This window comes from Eucyclogobius newberryi, unplaced genomic scaffold, assembly GCF_026437365.1.
Source record: "Eucyclogobius newberryi isolate DKJ021-1_F unplaced genomic scaffold, fEucNew1.0.hap1 SCAF_5, whole genome shotgun sequence".
Taxonomy (NCBI): domain Eukaryota; kingdom Metazoa; phylum Chordata; class Actinopteri; order Gobiiformes; family Gobiidae; genus Eucyclogobius; species Eucyclogobius newberryi.
The window spans coordinates 37,750,903-37,764,133 of record NW_027316167.1 but is presented as its reverse complement, the minus strand read 5'-3'; the positions used below and the strand labels follow the sequence as shown (position 1 = coordinate 37,764,133).

Here is a 13,231-nt window from a genome sequence, read left to right as displayed (position 1 = left end):
GTTGGTGTAACATACGTCTAGTCTTAGTTTAATTCTGGTTCACTACTAGATTGGCAGTTTTACAGTTTGTATTCTATTTTACACAAACATCTGATATAGCAGTTGTCATTATTTTATTTTTTAACCCGATCTAGAGTTGGGGATTAGGGATGTCTAGATTTGTTTAATTGGCATGATTAGTTAGCTCACATTATAATTGTAAGAACTAAAAACTAAGAAGCTAAACTATGTATATACTTTTTTTCATCAGGTTGTTTATGTGCTGATATAATTTACTTTTCATTTCGAAAAATGTATTCCATAATTGTAAATTATTTTACAGTTGTTTGGTCTCAGTACCAATAATTGTGAATCATCGTAAAGTTGTGATGTTTCTTCACACAATAAGTGTGACATTAAAATGTCATAACCTGACACGAGACTAACCTAAAAAAATCTGGCCTTCAGGCTAATTTAGTTTAACAGTCCAGATTTATAGCTTTGAGAATACAAATAGTTAACTGTGCGTCCTTGGTGAGACACTATTAACTCAATTGACATAAACCATCTATGAATATAAAAAAGTGTTGAGTCACTTAAGCTGTTGTAATTAGCAGCGGGTTTCAACAGTGACATATGAGTGACATGAGATGGTATCGAGAGGGCCATTTGTAAATGAAGGAGGAGCGTCGCTCAGCCATGAAATTGTCAGCAATAGTCCTGTCTAAGTGCGGCGCTCGATGGTAAGAGGATCAGAGCGCTCCACACAACACCTGTTTCTTAAAGGATATCAAAGTACCTCCTCATTCCCAAAGGCAGCAGCATACATGCACTAATTTGAAGATGTGGTGATTTCTTTAAAGGTATTGAGATGCCAAAGCTACATTGTGTTATACAAATACAGTTAAATGTTTGGTCCAAGTCACAGTTTTCTGCTTGTGAATATTTGCTATGTAATTTCTGACAGTCATCTGATAATTAGATGAGCTATATAGATCTCTACAGCCTTAAACAGATGAAAGTACTGTAGTTAATTTTAAACTCTTTTAAATGCTCACTTACCTAAACATTTACAGCATCGTAATTATTCATCATGATGAGTTTATGAGCGATTTTCAGCTGGAGCAAGCAAGTTTTGCAGTTACAGTAAAGCTAACAAAAACTAGTAAGCTAACATGCCTGCTACTCTGAGAGTAAATGTTCTAAATGCAGGCAGTACACAGCGGTCTCATTTTCACCCTAAGAGCTGCTTTTACAATATATCTGTACTGGAGCGGAACAGATTTTACTATATTATATGAAAAAGGGCCTTTAAAATCTACACTTTCTTTCCAATGAAGTATTTGAGGTAATGCTGTCAGCAAGGCTAAGGTTCAATAAGACTGAATAAATAAATGAAGCCCTTAGGCAATGTGAATACTATGCTAATAGAACCATGAGTTTGTTGTGAACACAATGTGACTGCAGAAAGCATCCGGTTATGATTTATTGACACAAAAACTGAGAAGTCTGGATTTTTACCTCTGACGCAACAATTTGTGAGACTAAAAGAAGATAAGCTCATAAACAGGATTAATGAAATAAGTCCAAACTCCAGCTATGTTTTGATGAGGGGACAATACATAACCTGGTTAAAAGCTCAAAAAAGTCCCTTTGGCAGAATGTGTCTTTGAATAAAATACATATATACTGTCACATATTACTATGGCATATATAAAGTTGACATGTCATTGTTGTTATTGGCTAGTAAACATGTGTTTAGCCTCCTTGACATTTATTTTTAATGTTGTATAACTTAATTTTCAAACACATAGCAAGAGCGCTTTTCCAAGCTATTAGATTTACATAAGAGCTCCCTCTGCTGAAAGCAATAGCAAACTACCACAATTATAACCTTATTAGCAACCGTTTAGCAACAGGGCTGTCATGCTATGCTAATATACTTTGTGTTTGTTGTGAATGCCATTTAAGTATATTCTGGCAATGATTTATGAACATAAAAACTTCAGAGTTTCTAATCTGTTACATAACTATCTGGGTAAATTGCAAAGGAATGATTTGTAAGCGTTCAAGGAAAGACCAGCCCTTAAACAGGATTAATGGAACAAGCGTGAATGAAGCAAAACATAACTACAATTGTGTTTTTGGTGAGGGAGCAACCTCGTGTTAAAATCTCAGAGTAAATGTTGCTTGAAATGTTAAATTACACGAAATAAGCATTATGTGTATTGCTATTGTCCTTTACCCAAAAAAAACTATGCTGTGCCAACGTGCTAACGTTAACAATATTAACCCAGAAGTCTGCCTCAAATATTCTATATGAAATAAAGTCTGGTGATGATTTATTGAATTAAAAATAGCACAGAAGATCTGCGAGTTCTACATTTGACGTCAAAAAAACTGGGAAATTGTTGTGTTTTGTGAAACTGAGTGTTTTCTGAGACTCAGAGGGAGAGGACTTACAAAACATGTTTTATCAAACAAGCATGAATGAAGCAAAATACAACTGCAGCTATGTTTTTGATGAGGGAATGATGTTAGAACATGGTTAAAAGCTCAAAAAAGTAAATTTTGCATTAATAAGTATAACAGCATAGAAGTTTAAGTTTTTTTATTATAGGCATATACAGAAGTCATAAATACTAGACTTTAAATTAACATTTTCCCATAATGACAGAGAGAAGTAGTACTCCTGGGTTTGTTGTGTGCTGTACATAAACAAAGACGAGGGGGACAAGAGCATGAGTGAAAGAATAGGAGAGCCTTGACTCCAATTGACATTTCAATAAGTGGAACACAGCGTTACCAATCCATTTGCCTCAAACCCCCCGCTCTCCTCATCTTGTTCCTGGTGTAAGGCAGCTGAAACAATTATTGAGATCGGTACCTTCAGGCCATGTATGTTCCGGATCCCTGGAGTCTTGCCGGCTGAAAGAGTAATTGACTAGATTGTAGAACACATCACAGGGCCATTTACAAATGTGCCGAAAAAGGAATCAGTTCTTTTATATCAAAAAGGAGAGCGAAAAATGAAATGAGAAGAGGTGGAAATTAGTTATAGACAAGAGAAGATTGAGACGCAGGGCTCTGGAGATGGCTGCCAGCAAAAACACTGCAGTTCAGACCAGTTGGGAAAGTCGTGTGTTCTATATATAGAGACACCTTTGACAGATAGACATTAAGAATATGTTTTTGCTCTGCTCCTGGGGCATAATGTGTATCTTTAAAGTTTTACCAAAGCTACGGAGGGCATCGAAGAGGGCGCAGTTATTTCAAACCTGACCTTTCCGTAACCCTACATCCCCGAACTGTTGGGCAATACTTAATAATCTATGACACGATTGTTCTAAATTAATAAAGCATACAGATATTAAGATTATCCAGAGGCTGCGTTATCAACAAAGTACTTACTGCTCCGAGTGTTAATTAGAGTAAGATTAGGTTTTTTCAAAGTGATTTCTGTTTTGAAATGCAGCAAAGTATTTGTCATTAGTACGCAGAGAGGAAATAAGCGGTGTAATTAAATACGGAGTCTTGTACCTCGTGGAAATATCTGCAGAGGGTCTGGCAGCAGGCCGTTTATCCGCTGTTCAGTCATGGTGTTGCAGTACTAAAAGGAAGAACATGGCAATTTATTTAATGTATAAACATACAGGTTAAGACAATGAAAAGAAGGTTCTGTCAATATTAACTGAAGCACTGTATACTTCATAACAAGTCTTTCATCAACAATGGAATGTTTGAATGCAACACCTTACCTCAAAAAAGGTACTTAGTTGCAGCCTTGGTGTCTTCAAAGAGCTTGTGTTGTTGCGTTCAAACATTTTATTGTTGATGAAAGACTTTTTATGAAGTATACCGTTTCTTGTGTCTGAAGTAATTCCTGTTCTGTATCATACTTCATAAAACCGCTTCCCTCAGCACATGGCACACTTCGTCTGCGTATCATCCAGATAACAGTTTAATTGTTTTAATTAACTAAATGAGTTGACAATTTGTGATGCAATTTGTTTACAATTTGAGATACATAATGTTTAAAGTCAGAAGTTTGTTTGACAGAGTAAATTAACAACATGCAAAAACGCTAAAATATTAATAGTAAAATATGAATTAGGATAAAATAAGGCATGCAATTTTTTTTAAAAAAAAATGGACCAGACAAAAAAAAATTGTGTGAAAGAAATTCTAATTTCCTGTTTTGCAATTATGTAATTCAAACATGCACAATAGAAGGGAATTTTATGCATGTTTGTACTTTGCAGCGGCCTAAACTACAGTATTTCTTTATTGCTACTATACAATTTTTTATTATGATAAGAGATAATAATTTGTCTAACAATAAAGACTTTTGGTGGTGACCACAGTGACTTTACAGCCATAGCTATTTCCCATTTACACAGAGCAGTAAGTGGTTGTGCAACTATGAATCAACTCATCGTGACTAGAACATAATCATAGTCAACTTTAAATCATGATAATGGTTTTCTGAAGATAATTCACTTTATTCATAAATAATGCCTATTGCAGTTTCAGTCACCATATTTTAACCTTTATTTGGTTTAAAAAAAAGGCTCAATGTACAAAAGAAATACCATAATTATGTGTCTAATTAAAATATTTGTTAGCTGCAGCACTAGCAGAGGGCAAACTTAACCGTTTCTACTAAATATGAAATGACCATTTTGGAAAATATTCACAACAAACAACCCTTACTTATATTATTAGCAAGCTCCATTAGCAGTAATAAACAGGCTTAGAGGACAACATGTTTCCCACATATGTCCGAATGTGTTATTTATTGAAATGACAGCAGGATAAATCTGATGTGCTCCTAAACGTGAGCATGCTGCGCTGAAAGCTGTTGCAGATGAGGACCAATGCCCTGTGGGCTTGTTCTGAGCCAGTGTAGCATTAACCCTTTTGTGCTCGAGGTCAACAACTCACCAAACACTCATATCCTACAGGACTAACACATGCACACTCTGCGGAGCCCGCACAACGCTTGCCAAGGCGCCGCCATAATAGATGTTTCACTTCCCCACGCCATCTGTTAAAGTGTGAACCAGAAGACTGTTTGCTTGAGCTTTGTATGTTTACACTGCCTTGTCTTTGGAGACTCCAAATCAACAGCATTTTAAACCTCCTTGCAAATATATTTATTTACAATCCCTCCTGAACTAACGAGTCATCAATGCAACCACGTAAATGTGCTCTCTCATTGTGTGGGGAGTGGGAGGGGCCACAGGAATGATCAGAATGGCTACCCATGTGGCACAGCTGTTATTAAAAGGCCTATTTATCACTGTCACATCCCTGAGTCGCTCCTAGCCTCGCGCTCTCGCCCTGCAGCGTTCTCACCATGCCGCCTCCCAACAATGGCTCTGCTTCAACCAAAAGAAAACTGTGTGCGTCTGGAATAAGAGGGGCTGTCTTTCACGTAAACCTTTAATTTTCCGCTCAGCTAGTTTATTGATTAAGGCTGCAATTACCGCCTAATCTGAGGTAGCAGTGTTATTAAAAGACATTCTCCATTGTTGGCCAATAACTAAATGGAGTGCGATCCCAAATACCATCGCTCAGCCTTGAGGGACAAGTCAGAGCGGCGAGTGGGTCTCATCATCATTAGCGGACCAAGGAGAAATGGGAGTACAAATGGTGGAATTAAAGACTCCTACCTCCAGGGGGAGCGGCGCGAGGAACAGATGAGGTCACATGTTTTTTTAGTAGCTGACAAGGGCCGCTCTTTAACTTTGTGTGCGACTGTCTGTCTTTCAAGGTGTCGAACAATGATTAGAACTGCCCGGACGTCTATGGGCCTCCCAGGAGCATGCAGCAATCACAGTCCTCTCAGATGGCGGATACTTTTCACCGCTAATGCCCTTTGCACACTCATGTTAATTAAGTGCTGAATTTAACCATTAATTTAGCTCACCCATAAGAACAATTGAATTTCTTTTAGGTGATGAGAATTCTTGAATGAGCAGAAAATTACAACGTGGTAATTGTGGAATAACGCTCAGTCAGAAACTCAATGTAAACATAGCTGTCCAGAAAGAGCCTTACTGCTAAAAACGCATTGAAGCAGAGGAAGCTTCCGTGTGTGAGCCTGTCAAGAGCCAAATATTATTTGATGTGGGACGTCAACGCTACATCAAATATGGACATTGCCAAATGTTCCCTTTCAATTAATTGCTTTTGTTAGTAACGTGTCATTTAGCTTAAAGGTGGGTCTGATGGATCTGCCAATATTGGAAAGGATTGCGGTGCCGCTCGGTGGCAGAGTGGAGTGCACAGACTCCATGCGCAGCCGGGCCAGTGTTGTGAGTTTGCAGGATGTCCATCCCTCTCTCATCCCCATTTCACGCAACAGGAAATGGAAATGATTACAATATACGAAATGGCTGTTAAGTACTGTGATATCAATATTACTGTAATATTTTAATAGTTCTTGACACAGTAATTTCAATTCAATATTAAAACACTAAAAGGACAAGAATGTAGATACAGGCTGTGGAAGACAGTTTCCTCCGCAGGACGGCTGGGTGCTTCCTTAGAGATAGGGTGAGGAGCTCAGAGTAGAGCCGCTACTCCTCCACATCGAGAGGAGCTAGCTGAGCTGGCTCGGGCATCTGTTCCGGATGTCTCCTGGACGCCTCCCTCGGGAGGTGTTCCGGGCATGTCCAAACAGGAAGAGGCCCCAGGGAAGACCCAGGACAGGCTGAAGGGACTATCTCTCTCGTCTGGCCTGGGAACGCATTAAGATCCTCCAGAAAAACTTCAAGGCTAATTCAAAAATGGAAAATTAAAATCATGCATAACAATCGGCCTTTTTCAATATTTTAATATTTAAAACTGTACATTTTGGTTAGATGGAAGAGCTTGGTCATTGCAATATGTTTTAGTTAGATTTTGATTATTTGCCAATATTGTGATGGGCCAAGGGCCAAGCTCCAGGTCAGATCTGTGGAGAGGCGAGCTGTTCATAGTACTTTTAATGTATTTCTTAAAAACACCTCAATTTAAATCAATGCAAGATGGATAAGGCAAAGTGGAGACAAGCAGGTAGTGCACCGCCTCACCAAAACAGTTACCTAATTTAATTTGAAATATTAAAATTAATAAAATAACTACTTCTTTTACAAATTGAGCATGTGGGGGTTTTACAAAGAGATGTTGAAATGTGTCAAGATGAAGTGAAATCTAAGTCACACTATCTCCATGTAATGATATTGCAGCTATTATAATTTTTTTGAGACAATGAGCACTAATTGAGCTCACTAAGAAGTGCACTAGAGAATATCCTGTTGGCAACGTCCAAAATATTTATAGAATACAGAATAAACTATCCTACCTTTAACCTTACATGAACAGTATTAATTTCCCACAATAGCTGTCCTCCAAATACAAAATGACAATACTAATGCAGAAATCCTCAGGGGGTCCACAGGCCAAATAGCTACAACAGCAAACAGGAAATAAATCTTGTAAATACAAATGCAAATGACTGCTGAAACGCCAAAGCTCGCATGGCCGATTCGGCTACAGTGAATTTTAGTCCGCTCATGTTTTCAGAGCAATCAGCAGCTTTTGAAACGCTCTTGCGTCCCAGGAGAAGGAGAAACCCATTACAACATTCCCAGATTTGTTTTATAAAATTCATTGTAAAAATCTGCAATGTAGCGCAGTAAATGTTAAGTAGCTGCAAGTGAGCAAAAGTAAGTTAGTGCTGGTAAAACTAAAGGTATCGGACTCTATTCTTGTTAATTGGTACAATTAGTGTTTTCCTCTGTAGAGTATTCTGTAAAATCAGCCCTTTGTGACACAATCAGACAGCTGCTGACCTGGTGAGACTGGCTGTCCTGTTTTTGCTCTTATCTTTTGAACAATGATCATTCCAAAATATGTTTATTTTCAAATCTGAAATTTTTTTAAATATTCTAAAGTCAAACGTAACAGAAATGGCAAAATTATTCCCAACAGGAATAGGGAAAAACGTAGAAACAGGTATACAATGACCAATACAATAAAACATTCATTTTTATGAAATGCCATGACATTGTGAAACAATGTGAAGAAAGCAATAAAAAAGTGCCTGCAATTTATACATGTTATTCTAAGACGAGCAATCGCAGAGATGGATAACGAGAATGTGAAAAGCAAGATCCTGGATTTGGAGTCCAGGTCCCGCAGATATAATCTCAGACACATTGGAGTTCTGGAGGGCAAGGAGCACCTGACTTTATTACATCTTAGAAGCTTATGGTGGCTATGATGATACAGAACAGAAAAAACTCTCTTACTTTAGGTAGTTCACGGCTTATTTTCCTTTATATTTCATTGAAAATTTGAAACTTTGTGATCAACCTACACTGGATGTATCACATTCAAGAGGCAATGGAGGTGCAATAAATAACAAATTCCATAAATTAATTAAAAATACAGGACTGATTGACATCTGGAGGGAGATGAACCCCTGTACAAGTCAGGACGCCCATTTTTCTAATCCACATACAGTCTACTCCAGATTATTTCTTTATTTTCAATAAAACTGAGGCAGAAATAGGCACAAAAGACTTAAATGACCATGCTGCTATCTACATTACTGCAAACTTGGAGGAAAGATGAAATGCTTAAAGGCGTAATGGACGATTTTTTTGGCCCAAATCTGAGTCTCATTTCCTCGTGGCGTGGACTGCCAATTAGTCTTGCCACGTATCAATCATAGAATGCACCTACCGCTCACCTGCAGCCGTGTCCGGCTCGTCCCCAGGAGAGCAGCACGTTTGCCTGTGTCTTAGCGCAAGGATCTATCATAATATAGTTCCCTCAGTGTACAGGACAAAATTAAGACGGAGGAAGACGAGAGATGTGATGCGATCCGCCGCGCTAATAAACAAACGCACGTGTGTGTTGTATCAGTCCGCACGGGGGAGTGTGCATGTGCACTTCCGCCTGAGTGCTCAATCACCGAAAAATCGTCCATTACGCCTTTAATGACCCTTCATTCAAGAAAGAAATTTAAAATTACATTAGCACCAATATGGAGGAAAATGACAATGGTGAAACTTCCCTGCCCCTCATTAGGGATAGTGCTAAAGCCGTTTTGAGAGGAAAAATTATAGCCATTACTTGCTATATTGCTGTAGGTAAAACATGCCATGGAGGTGACTCCTAAAGTTCTACAGGAAATTACAAAGATAAGGAGAAATTAATGACCTTACCACACAAGAAATAGTTAAGAAAGTATTACGAAAGTGGACAGAACATTTCTAAATTATTAGCGTGCAAACTTAAAAAAATATTATTGTACCAGTGCTAACCAAATTCAAAATAGGCAACTTAATTATAAAAAATATTCGGGTGCTTTACGATGGCCCCCATAACACCGTGTCGAAGTGGCCATAATTGGAGACACTGTGGAAGCTAGGAAGCAAACCATTATCATGTGTCCTGGGACTGTCCAGTTGCTCAGTAATATTGGACGGAGATCAATAAATTGTTACATGACATTCATGTTATCGTCCCACTGGATTTCTGAACTGTGTGTCTGGGCCTCAAAACATAATCATTCAATCAACGCCCTATCTCTACTCCTCCTGGCAGCATAAAAAAAAAAAGACACAAAATGTACCGACAATCAAGAACTGAACTAAAATTATATTAGACATTCGCAAAATGGATTAAATTACATTCAGACTTAATTAAAAAAATGTTTTAAAAAATGCAAATGATTCTTAACAATATAATGCAATAATTCTCATTTTAAAATGACCTGTGATAGAAATTGTATGACCGTTTGTGCTTGTGGGACATAAAATGCATAGATTTTGCAAACATTTGTACTGTGACATTTGTACCAGACTCTGGGCACCTCCTGCTGCTGCCAGAGTCAAGACTAAACATGGACCGGCCTCCTGCTGCTGCCAGAGTCAAGACTAAACATGGACCGGCCTCCTGCTGGTGCCCAGAGTCAAGACTAAACATGGACCGGCCTCCTGCTGCTGCCAGAGTCAAGACTAAACATGGACCGGCCTCCTGCTGGTGCCCAGAGTCAAGACTAAACATGGACCGGCCTCCTGCTGCTGCCAGAGTCAAGACTAAACATGGACCGGCCTCCTGCAGGTGCCCAGAGTCAAGACTAAACATGGACCGGCCTCCTGCTGCTGCCAGAGTCAGGACTAAACATGGACCGGCCTCCTGCTGGTGCCCAGAGTCAAGACTAAACATGGACCGGCCTCCTGCTGCTGCCAGAGTCAAGACTAAACATGGACCGGCCTCCTGCTGCTGCCAGAGTCAATACTAAACATGGACCGGCCTCCTGCTGGTGCCCAGAGTCAAGACTAAACATGGACCGGCCTCCTGCTGCTGCCAGAGTCAAGACTAAACATGGGGAATCTGCGTTTCAGTTTTATGCAGCTAAAATCTGGAACAGTCTTCCTGAAGACAGGCCTCTACTCTGACAACGTTCAAATCCAAGCTAAAAATGTTTTTTTTTTGCTGTGAATATGAATGAAAGGATTTTCTTTGCACCCTGCCCCTACCACACTGCCCCGTCCAGCACCGCCCCGCCCTGCCCCGCCCTGCCATGCTCCGCCCTGCACTGCACTGCCCCGCCCTGCACTGCCTCTGCATAGACTTTGCAAACGTTGCAACTCGTTTGACTATTCAGTTCTATGTACATGTTTGCCCCACTTGGGTCTTAACAGCTTTCTGGACAATATAGTATTTCATTGCAACCCTCATGTAAGAGTAGCCAGAAGCAGCGATAGGCTGAGCTTTGGTGGTCCACTCCAATTTTACTTCTCTGTTTGAAAAAAGCTGTTCTAAAGCTGCTCCCTGAAAACTCATGCATGTGGATTTGTGAGTGATAAGATTAATTAGACAAACTCGTGGTTTGAAAAATCTAAACTCTAGTAACGCAGGTTTAATATTGTAAGAATAGGCCAGAGATAGTGAACATTTTGGCTAGCAATCAATATTAGGTTCAGAGAAATATTCAAAATCAATTTGACTATTACAAGTAAATTTGTATTTTATGTATATTAATCCATATCAAAAAGAACATGATGACAAACCATGATGTTATGGCAACAGTAGTTTGTATACAGAGGAATGCAGTGTAATATAGTCACAATTAGATTAGATTAGCCCTTATTGTCTCCTGTGGTTGCTCCATGTTCCATGTTGCTTTGATCTGGAACATTCCCAAGGGTTTTGAAAACTGCGGACATAAATCCTCTCTTAAAAAAGAGCAGTCTTGATGCTGCAGTACTGAGTAATTACCGGCCCATCTCTAATCTGCCAATATTGGGCAAAGTCCTCGAAAAGCTGTTTACAAACAGCTCAGTGACTTCCTCTTAATAAACAACTCATTTGATGTTTTCTAGTCAGGTTTTAGACCTCATCACGGCACTGAGACTGCTCTTGTCAAGGTGACAAGCCTCCGTCTCAATTCTGTTAGATCTGAGTGCTGCTTTTGACACTATCAATCAAGGTATCCTCTTACAAGGACTAGAGGACTGGGTAGACATCACTGGCACTGCTCTAAATTGGTTAAAATCCTATCAGGAAGACAGGAAGTACTTTGTTGAAATTGGTAACTGTGTATCACTTGACCTGTGGGGGGCCCCATGCTTGCCCTTAGGTCAGTTAATGCACATGGAAAATATGTCTTATCACAATAACGCAGATGAAACGGCCGGTGAAATTGGACACGTGGATTCACTCTGTCTGTGCAGCAGATCAGTGTGTGGACGCAAAACAACATTCTCAAGCTAAACTCATACAAGACTGAAATCATCGTCTTTGGCCCACAGAAACAAAGTGTTAACAGTCACCTCCAGTCTCTCGCTCAAAAGCCTACAAATCAAAGATATACTGTCTATACCTACAGACTTGGAGAGATTTATTAGGCCCGAGCCCCAGCAGGGCGGAGGGCCTATTGCTCCCGCTGTCTGACCAAACATGCGGGCGCAGCCCGCATGTTTGGTACCCCGTCGCCCCTGGCAAGTACAGTGAACTAGCCCATGCCGAAGGCATGGATCATGCATACTTACTCCTGCTATGACAGAAATAGTCAACAATTTGTGAATGGGCGTAGCCCATTCACAAATTGTTGACAACAGCAGCGCGAAGCGCTGCATTCCTCCAAAAACCCTCCTGGCATTGTCCTGTACGCGAGAATCCATGCCGCAGGCATGGGCCATGCTTGTATCTGCTCAAATCAATGGAAGTCTATGGGGAGTGGGCGGGGCATCCCGACGGAATGGGGAGTGACGAGCGCGTAAGCGCTCGTAATGATGATTCCTCCCCATGGCGGCATGGGGAAGGCTTAGAGCTTTCAAACGATGTATAATTTGTTGTTATAGTGGAAACGGCTATATTGTTTTTGCTAAAAATATTATTATTTTTTTTCTTGTTCTTCTTCAGCGCTTTGATCTCTAATTTGACCCCCTGAACATGCTCAAAAACTCACCAAACTTTGCCCAAAATTCAGAATCGGCGAAAAATTTTGTTTTTTCTGGGCCATTTTTTTTTTCGTCAAAAAATGGCGCGACAGCGCCACCGACAAAAGTCAAAATACATTGCGCCTATGGGAGACGCCCCGAGGTCAACTTTGTCGTAAAGCTACGAAATTCGGGACACGCATTCCTCTCGTGAGGACAAAAAAAATAAATCATTGTGACCACGCCCCCAGACTTACCCTATGGCCGCCATCTTCCTTTGAAAATGAAAACACGCTGTGTTAGCCATTTTGTTCACGTCAAACTTTGACGAACTCCTCCTAGGGCGTTTTGCCCACCAACTTCAAAATTGGCGTACGTCCTCTGGACAAGTGGGGCATCTAAAGTTATCCAATTTTTTGAGATACCTTTTACGGTCTGTGTGCGGCGCAGCTGCAAAGTTGGACAACTTATTTTGGAATATTGCAGGTCTAAAAATTGCTCCCATTTGATCAAAACCAGTCCGATTATGACCAAATTTGAATCAGTTGTTCAACTTTCTAGTTTGGACCAGTTTATGATGACAAAATTGAAATGGGCGCGATAGCGCCCCCTACAGAGTGACCTTTAAATTAACATTGAAGGTCAAAAATTAGTTTTACCAAAATGTTCTAAACTTTACCCAAAATTCTATTTTGGCGTCCCGATCAAAAAAGCCAATCAGACAAATGCCTTAATTTTTACGATGTAGTCGTAGCGATGACATAAACTTCCCATGTTATCCCTATGGGAATACCGCTAAATCTCTC

General features: G+C 39.9%; 1 protein-coding gene across 2 annotated transcripts in view; it reads right to left on the bottom strand.

Moving 5' to 3' along the window:
- The window catches only part of map2k5 (mitogen-activated protein kinase kinase 5), an 87,134-nt gene that overhangs the window by 65,485 nt on the left and 8,418 nt on the right, over window positions 1-13,231 (bottom strand). For both annotated transcript variants that reach the window (XM_072465881.1, XM_072465880.1), the window contains 2 exons: window positions 3,520-3,589; window positions 2,867-2,907 (listed from right to left, as the gene is read on the bottom strand). In XM_072465881.1, the coding sequence (XP_072321982.1) occupies window positions 2,867-2,907; window positions 3,520-3,589 (111 nt within the window). The remainder of the gene's footprint in view (window positions 1-2,866; window positions 2,908-3,519; window positions 3,590-13,231) is intronic.